This window comes from Olea europaea, unplaced genomic scaffold (genome assembly GCF_002742605.1).
Source record: "Olea europaea var. sylvestris unplaced genomic scaffold, O_europaea_v1 scaffold2023, whole genome shotgun sequence".
NCBI classification, from domain to species: domain Eukaryota; kingdom Viridiplantae; phylum Streptophyta; class Magnoliopsida; order Lamiales; family Oleaceae; genus Olea; species Olea europaea.
In genome coordinates, this window is record NW_019238124.1 from 22,762 (window position 1) to 32,468 (window position 9,707).

A 9,707-nucleotide genomic window follows, 5' to 3' on the forward strand; every position below is an offset into this window, starting at 1 on the left:
GAAAGTAAAACTGCACAAGGTTAGAAAAGCCTACCTCAGGAAGCAAGTCCACTTTTCTCCCAGCTGCTATTTCAAAAGAATAATTTTTCCCAAGGGCTGTGACTGCGTATGCCTTCAAAATAAGCAGGGAAAAACATTACCAACATTTTTCGTATTAGATTTAATTTCTCTACTTGAACACTGAAGGAACAGCTGCAAAGTATGCACGACCCTGCACAATTATCCACACCTGGAGGCCACATCAATTTATCATGTGCTTTCTGATTACCCTATGATAACAGCGATTGGAAAATATATCGACTTATTCTTCTAGGGAGAGAGGGGGGGGGGGGGGGGGGGGGGAGTTCAAGGCCTACCGACTATTCATTTTCCATGTAAAATGTTGTTCTGATTTTTATAATTGGACAAGCGAGCTGACTAGAGCTATTGACTATTCATTGTCCACCATGAATATAGTTGATATTTATGAATAGACAAAAGCTGACTGTATATACAGCACCACTTATAGACCTAATTTTCTTCAATCAGAATCCATGTCAAAAAATAACAGTAGCTAGTGACCATCCAGTCGCCAAAATGTAGAAGGTTTTTGACTTTCATACATAGACAAAAAATTGATCATATCTGGATCATATTATATTGACAATGCAATGATATTGAGAAAAGTCCACCAGTTTTCTTCGGCTCTAGTATCACATAGTTCCTCAGGAGATTGCTTGGGATCATAAAGCAATTTTCTTCATGAAGAATACTTCTTTGGCTTACTTTCATTATCTTTTAATTTGCTAGAATTTGTGACCCTATGATGCATCGACACGGACACGCGTGTTCGACACGATATCTGTCGGATACGTCAACACGCGACTTTTCAAAAAAATACTTACACGATACATAGCCGACACACGTTGATTAAATTTTTCAAAAGTCTTCCTTTATATAAATTTAGTTTTACACTTATTATTAATTTTTTTTTTTTGAAATCTTTTAATTATGAGTACTTATTTATTATTTACTAATAACTTTGAATTAAAAATAATAATATTTTTATTAAAAAAAATGAAAAATATTCAATGTAGAGTGTCCAATGAGTGTCGGTATCGACACGCATCCGACACGTGTCGGACACGGACACGTTATCCTAGTTGAAGTGTCCGTGCTACCAAAAAACTATTCTTGCTAGAAACCATAAGCATTTGAAGCAACCGCCCTGACTCCTAAAAAACAACAATTAACATAATCTAGTCCAACTATAACTGAAAAATTGCTGGATGCATTTCATCACTAGTTATGCAGTAACCAATCGCTCCTAACCGTTGAAGCTTAGCTGACTTAATTTTACAGCTCAAAAAGGATTAAATACTATGAGCAGAAAATAAAAATTAACAAGCATTTGTGTACGTTCATTTCTATATGCCACGGCTAACAAGTAATGCTTGAAATAGAAACAAGTAAATTCAGCACACTTTAAAACAAATTAGCCTAAAATATGCATGCCTCTAAACTAAATAACACAGTAACACATACTTTGACAATTTCATCAGTTGAAAGTGCCTCTGCCACATCACACAATTTCCCACTGATATATGAGGCAGAATACTTCCCATCTGCAGTACCATATTCCCCCAAGACCCAACAAATGACCTGCAACATAAAACTAGCAAATAGTTACCAGAGGCAAGATTTGTGTCTGCAATAGAGTAAGCCCAAGCCAAAAGAAAATAATAGAATCATATCTCAAATGTGATACAACATAGACAGAGAAAAACAAAAACAAAATGCTTGAAGATCCAATGAGTAACAAAACATACTTGAAGAAATGCAGATGGAAGTATTGGCTCCCCAATAATTCGAGTATACGACTCCACCTGCAAGTGGACAAAATAACTTCAGTTATAAGCAAAAAAAACAGAACCATAATGTTGATTCATTTCCACCATTCTCAAGCAAGTGCACTTAGAAACAGCAAATGCTACTTTCACAATCTGTAGATCGATCTACTCATGTCAATCAAGAAATCACCCACAATGAAAGAGTTATATAGTTTCAAAGAACAAAGCATAACATCATGAAATATCAATATGCATCACATTAATACATGACGTGTTTAGTGCAGTAGGAGAGAAATGTTGCAACAGTGTTTTTATTGGGAAAGAACCATCATAGAACATGGAATTACAGAATAATGACCTTCTTTAATAGTGGAAATAGGACAAATTCAATTTCTTTCCCCGCTGACCCATTAATCCTGCATAGACTATAAAATAACTGGAACTCCTCTAACCACTGTAATGAATTTCATAATATTTTACTGAAGTAACTTGGATGCCAACAATACTAGGTAGAGAGATAAAACTTTATAAGTAATTATTATCAATTTTATTCCTGTATCTTTAGTCAGCCCCAATTTGGCCCCCATTATTAGAAATTTTTATGGTTTGAATATATAAATATAATTTTTTTTTTTGAAGAATGTGGGATTAAAAAAGAAGAAAAAGTTTTGGAATTACGAGTAATATTGTTTTATTGAAAAATGTGTGGTTGATAAGAAGAGAGAGAAAAATGAATTATAATTTTAATGGTGGCCAAACAAAGGCTAAATGATAATGAGTAAAGTTTCGTCAAGACTTAAGTCAATATTCTTTGAATTTTTTTAATATTTACTGTCATGTAGTCATTTTAGTTCATAGCCAGTGCCAATAGCTGTCTGGGTATTATTAGGGAGACCAAAAATTAAATAAAAAAAACTCAGGCTCTAACAACCAGGTGAAGAGAAAATATTACATAGCACCTTCATCCACCATATGTTGCAATAAATAGAACTTTATGACCTCAACCAAAAGAGACATAAAATAATGTAATTGACCAATAAGTTAGCGTAAGCTGAACACGTCCTGGAAACTTGAATCAAGTGATATGATCCTAAACTTTTGTGTATTGTGATATTTCACCCTTAACTTAATTACATATTTTATCTAACATCTTGCTTCTCTTTCCCCCTAAACTAGCCATTATGCATGTAACAGAGAGGCAAAACAGATGAACTTCTAATGATTATATCAAGCTGAAATACAATCGAGCTGAAAGGAAAAGATAATTGCACTAGATAATAGATTAGGCAAAAGCATCAGCCAAACTTTTATTTTGAAGTGTAACATACACGAATGGTAGAAATGCTTTCTTTCTTAGCAGCTAGCTGCCACCAGATATAGGAACCAATGGAATATAATCAAGTTTCTCATAATAATTCAGAATTATCTAGTAATAATTATCACACAAAGCGAGCATTTATGGGCCCAAAGGCAGATTGTAGCAGGCTAGCAGCAACAGATGTAGATTGCTTGCGGCCTGCCTGTGGAATCTGTTTCAGGACATAAATTCTGAAATTGGAGAACCAAATAGTCAAACGCAACAATTCATTTAGATAAAAAGACGAGTTGGAGAAACAGAGTCCCGACACGCCTGGTCATCCAACTTTTGGTCTTTCCATGAAAATTAAATTTTCAGAATCCTATGTGCAACACAAGGAATTTCAGATTAATGTTCTACAGCTGTTCGCTTAACGAAGAGACCTAATATTCACCACAATAATATCCCCAGATTCTATGTACATATCAGAATCCTATTTGCCACACAAAGAATTTCAGATTAATGTTCCACAACTGTTCTCTTGACGAAGAGACCTAATGTTCACCATCATAATATCCCCAGATTCTGTGTAAATACTATTTTCAGAAGAACCAGTAGCAACAAAAGGCCAGACAAACTAGTGAAGATTCAAAACAACATGGCATTAATTAATTCATGCCAAGTATCAAAGTAGTGCTAAAAGACTCAAAATGAAAAACACTGGCTTCGTTGCTTGAAATTGAAGTCAAGCAAAGAGACACTACTTGCCCAAGATTTAACAAGAATATGGAAACAATAAGTACACAGTGGAATCTTCATATCTTATTCTAGACTTGAATAATTGATACTGTCACGAGATCATGCAAAACTACAGAACATAGCTCAGAGATATTTTCAAGCTGATTACAAGAAGAATTCAAGACACATATACTTGTCTTAATTATCGTAAGTGACATGAAGTATATGAATCGAACACCAAAAGAAACCGACTAGTAAAACATACAGCAGATGATCTGAGCTGACTATCCACGATATTATCATCCTCTCCAAATCCCTCAGCAATCAACCGCATCAAGTTATGAGCCACTTTGGCATTAACTAGGTCGCCTGCGTGCTCAAATACTTTATTCATGGTCTGGCAAGTAAACAGGGCAAAACAAGAAGAAAATCAAAATTTCTCAACTATAAACGCAACAGTGTCAGGGTAATCTATAAAAGCAGATGGAATTAGTAATATAACCTGTATAAACCACTGGTTGCTTGGGGCAAATTGCTCTGCAAGTTCAACACATCTAGACGCTATTTCAGTTTTGAAATGATTATCATTGATGTTTATCATATAATCAACCATACGGTTTACAATTACTTCAACATTTGAAGACTTCGTCATTTTGTAAAGGAGTTCAAATGTCTTGCGCTTTAGAGTGTCATCTAGGTCCTGTATCATGAAGCGTGTCAGGCTTCAAACTGGAATTTAAATAGACAAACTAAAGGAACATATCTATCTATGTATCGAAAAAAAACTTACAAGTGAAAAACAAAAACCTGCTATCTTTACTAAGAAATTTTATAGTAAGGTATTTCACTTTGGCTGACCTGAGGAAGCACAACATTTGTACAAAATTTATGGAAACCATCCTACGAGGATGTAAAGCCATCCAACCTAAAAGATCAGAAGGAATTTCTAATAGGGGGACAGTAATAAAACAAGAAACCACATATCTCCATATCTTCCCACCTTCTAGCCATTTGATTCCCTTCGAACTCTTTCCCCCTCTCCACCTTCATTCATGAACTACCTCATAATATTTCAAAAGTAGTACAAGAAAAATGGTATTTCTCACCTCTAAGCAATCGATGACAGCCAGTTGGTGCTGTTCGGCAATTTCTGGATTTATTTTTGTCAGCCGACCAAGAGCGTCAATTCCAAGATATCTCAGATTGTGACTATCACTCTAGAGATCCACCGCATATGCACTAAGGGTAATGAGATCCAAAAACATGAAAAGAAATGGGAAAGAATCAGACGAAATTGCAGAATACAAACCTTCAAGAATTTCGAAATGGCATCAGCAGCAGTTTCGAGTAACTTGGGATTGGGATGTATTGAAGAAACACAGCATATGCACTCATAAAGAACGGCATTCCCAATATTACTTGTGGAATCAAATTTTCTCATGATGTCACCCACGATGGTATACATGTGTTCACTGGCCTTTTTGTCACCATTCCCCAGTAACCCAAGAATTTTCAATAATTTGATCTGCATGGTAAAACAATATTCTGTAGTAATATGTGAGCAAATAGATAAACAGAAAAAAGACCGGAGAATAATAATCAGAATTCATATGCTTCTCAGTAAATAAGCCTTTCTTCTTGCTCGAAGAAGAAGTTGGGGTTATATATGCAAATTACAGACTATATCTTGTAGGAGGATCCATAACAGCAAGCATATAAGAAAGCTGGAATTAGAGCTTGTTGCTGAAATCATTTATCAAAGAAGCAATCTTAAGATCCACTCAGAAAGTCATGCCAAAGTAGTTCAACTTTATCCAACATTAATTATTTTTTATTCAATACGTTAGTATTTTGTCCTCCTATGGCTATAGACCGTCGTTTTAGAAGTTCCAGCCATGTATTTCCTGTGACTTGCTTCCTTATCAACTCAAATCTATCTTAGATTTGTAGGATGCCAAGACAGCGAGCTTTACTAGCTTTTATCTGACCTGAAGCATACTCAAACATGGGAAATATCACTAGAAACTACTTTGGTCAATAGATCCATACCATACATTAGATGTAAAAGTTACCGAAACCTGAGTATTGGTCTATCTATATAACACATTCCAACATAGACAATGCAGCACTTGACCCTAAGTTCATGAAAAACTACAGCCCACTAGCTGAACTTGTGTGATCAAATCATTTACAACTTTTTTTTTTTTGGTTGATAGGTAATCAAATAATTTTATTACTTAAAAGAGAATACACGGGGGGTGTACAATCACTTTAAGCCATTAAGGAACAACATGAAATTAGACAACCCATCTACAGAATTTCTAGCCACAGCATTAAACCAATAATACAAGATAAAGTAAAATATTTCTCTTATCTACTCTCTTGTCTTTGTTTGGTCTTCGAAACAACGGTTGTTCCTTTCTCTTCACACGCACCATACAATGCAGCTCCGAATAAGGTATCATGCTAGTTTGCCATCCTTATCCCGAAGTTTTCTACGTCATGCCCATTTCACGTCCTCTATACGACGAGGCATCACCCAATCCATAAATTGTGAACTCAGTATAATGCTCCAAATCCAACGTACACCATCATAATGAATGAACAGATGATCGATCGTCTCCCCATCCTTCTTGCACATATAACACCACTCGGTTGCGTAAAAATCTTTACGACGAAGATTATCCACCGTTGAGACATGTCCCCTCACAACTGTTCACAATAGGAATGCCACCCGAGGAGGCAATTTACACTGCCAAACCAACTTCCATGGGAATGAATTATTCACACATCCCATGAGTAATTTAAGTCGAAATTAACAATTAATTTTAACCACATATTTTATAGTACCCACATCTTTTCAACCATGCATTTTAATCAACTTTGATCAAAATCTACTAAAAATCTAACTTTAATCACACCAAACAGGGGCTAAATGTTTGAATAATCTGAGACGCCCCACCATTTCATTCTAGGAAAACGAAAAGAAATGGAGGTTGCAAATAAACTAGGTAAACATCTGAGTTACCCATATGTATGTAGAATCTACAATTTTATATCCCTTCTATGGCAAGCCCAAAATGAAATTCACAAGAGAATGCCGACACAATGACAGTTAAAAATTCAAATTTAATTGCAAAGATAAATATCACCTCAATATCTTCACAACTTGCATCCATTGGCATTAAATTTGCAACAACATGAGCATCTAAACCAATGAGTGCCCGGAGTTCATAAGCACGCTGCTGCAGATCTGTTGAATGGGATGCTAATAATTCTTCAATCAAGGATTCACACTGCAATAAGTAAAAAATGTTAGCATGCTGTAATTTCTATCTTCATATTTGATCAAAAACTTGAGTTAGGTTAAGGAGAGGTATATTTTTCAATAAATTATTATTTATCTCCTATAGATTAATGCATAAAAGTATAATACTTTTCGCTCAAGAATTAGTTATTCACAAGGATATGCTAAGCCCTTGTTTGAGCCACATTATTGGAATGAAAATGCATTTTTGAATAGTGTATTGAGGGGAAATGTGTGGTTAAAAAATAAGGAAAAGATTTGGATTTGCGTGTAATATTATTTTATTGAAAAATGTGTGGTTGAAATGATGTCAAATCACTATTGAAGAATGCATTTTTTTCAAATAATGTGGCTCAAACAGGGTCTAAGAGCAGTTCTCCAGTGCTAAAGCTATCCTTTCAATGCCACAAATTCCTGTTCCAAGGTGGAAGGATAAGACTTTTCTAATTCTAGTACTTCCGCAATTTGGTATATTTGTTATTTTTGTACAATTTCCAGTGTTTTGTAAAGGAACAAAGCTTCCTTAGATATACATCTTTATCTCTTTACTGGAAACAGCCCATGTGCATCGAGAGAAAAGTTTAGCTGCACCGAAACATATATTACCATTACATTGGGCGCTACTAAGATTCATTTATTTTTATTTTTTAATTCAACATGCCATAGATACCTCTATATCCGGGTCCTCACCCTCCACCGGAATTCATGTGCTTAGAGAGATGGAACTACTGAAGCTATTAGGCTAGGCTCATTAGACATAGAAGGAATTAGTCTGGTATGGATGAAGTTTCCTTCCTCCAGTAGGTAATGAAATAATTTTGAATTCTTATATAATATCCAACAAGATGATTTCTTGGAGAGCATTTTGTGACAGCCCGAACTGATCAAGTGATGGTAACAAGACCGACTTTATCTGTCTCTTGAGATCCGAGAATAACGTATGCCATAGATATCGCCTCCACCCCCCCCCCTGCGCGACGCATTGAAGGGTTTTTCATTAAATGCTCTTCAAGTTGCATTTGATGCTCGAACAAACTCTTTCCATCAGCACTTTTCTGGAGGTTTCATAAAAAAAGACCCAACCTAACGTCCAGCTTTGGAAGAAATGCCTATGCCATAGACCAGCTACCGCTATGAAGTAGGAACCCATTCGTGGCACCCACTTAAAGTAATTCTCACTTCTTTGTCCCTTGGATGGGAAGAGACAAAGAAATGCTCTAGCTCTAACTTGAAGTACAGGCTTGGATTCCCTTCACTTTATTGTTCATTTAAGATATAGCTTGAAACTATTGTGATAAGAAAGCAATTTTGGTACAGTTCAGTAGAACGTGGGTCTCCAAAACCTCTACTACATCCCGAAGTAACTACTACACTAGGTCCACTGGATTCAAGAATTAATATCCCAATTTTAGTATCTCCGTGAATATCTATTATGCAAACAATAAAACAAAAGGACAAATTTCCGCCATCAAATGATAAGATATAATTAAGCTCAAAGATACTTTTTGCACCTCAATCTGCATGCACATTATTTCTCTAAACCCCCTCTCCCAACTAAAGGGATTAAAGTTTAACCAGGCTCCAAGTTCTTAATGGCGATTGTTGGATTTGAATACCAAGAAGTTCATGCATGTATCTACTGAGTAACCTCACTTGATTTCTGGATTTTCCAGCATCTGACAAAAAATAGGCCACGTTTATCATGGTTGTGCAAAGTGAAAACTTTCATTGAGCCACAGCTTGGGATTCACTACTGACATATTTTTCACTGTGCCATTTCGCATTAATGTAGCAAGTTCAACAAGGAGAGAAAGGTGAGTGATAAATAAACCATCAGTAAAATTATTTGTGAGCATTCTCTCTCTTTTAAGAATTGGAGGTATAAGTTCAAAATGTTCAGGTCTGGCCCAGAAAGGATGACACATCACACGCAATCGCATCCACAAACTTATCACTAAATAGTACGTCAATATCGATATTTTATTTATATGGATATGGCTAAGCTATAATAAGACCATAATAGTTATCATGGAGGACTTTGTTGTCATCTAATACAAACTGGATTCCTGAAGTGTACAGTTAATGAACGAACACATGGAACTGCGATGAAAATCTAAGCTTGTCTATAGTCAACAGTACCACTTGAAAAAGGCTACATAATCAGTCAAGCAACACTTGGATACACTTCAGCAGAAAGATTAAGATGTGAAAGTAAAACTGCACAAGGTTAGAAAAGCCTACCTCAGGAAGCAAGTCCACTTTTCTCCCAGCTGCTATTTCAAAAGAATAATTTTTCCCAAGGGCTGTGACTGCGTATGCCTTCAAAATAAGCAGGGAAAAACATTACCAACATTTTTCGTATTAGATTTAATTTCTCTACTTGAACACTGAAGGAACAGCTGCAAAGTATGCACGGCCCTGCACAATTATCCACACCTGGAGGCCACATCAATTTATCATGTGCTTTCTGATTACCCTATGATAACAGCGATTGGAAAATATATCGACTTATTCTTCTAGGGAGAGAAAGGGGGGG

At 35.8% G+C, this 9,707-nt stretch overlaps 1 protein-coding gene across 1 annotated transcript in view; it reads right to left on the reverse strand.

Moving 5' to 3' along the window:
- LOC111379696 (AP-4 complex subunit epsilon-like) overlaps positions 1–9,707 on the reverse strand; it is a 27,823-nt gene that overhangs the window by 5,867 nt on the left and 12,249 nt on the right. Inside the window, exons 3-9 of the mRNA XM_023003123.1 lie at positions 5,174–5,389; positions 4,971–5,081; positions 4,367–4,564; positions 4,130–4,261; positions 1,809–1,865; positions 1,525–1,641; positions 35–112 (exon numbers count right to left, since the gene is read on the reverse strand). Of these exons, the coding sequence (XP_022858891.1) occupies positions 35–112; positions 1,525–1,641; positions 1,809–1,865; positions 4,130–4,261; positions 4,367–4,564; positions 4,971–5,081; positions 5,174–5,389 (909 nt within the window). The remainder of the gene's footprint in view (positions 1–34; positions 113–1,524; positions 1,642–1,808; positions 1,866–4,129; positions 4,262–4,366; positions 4,565–4,970; positions 5,082–5,173; positions 5,390–9,707) is intronic.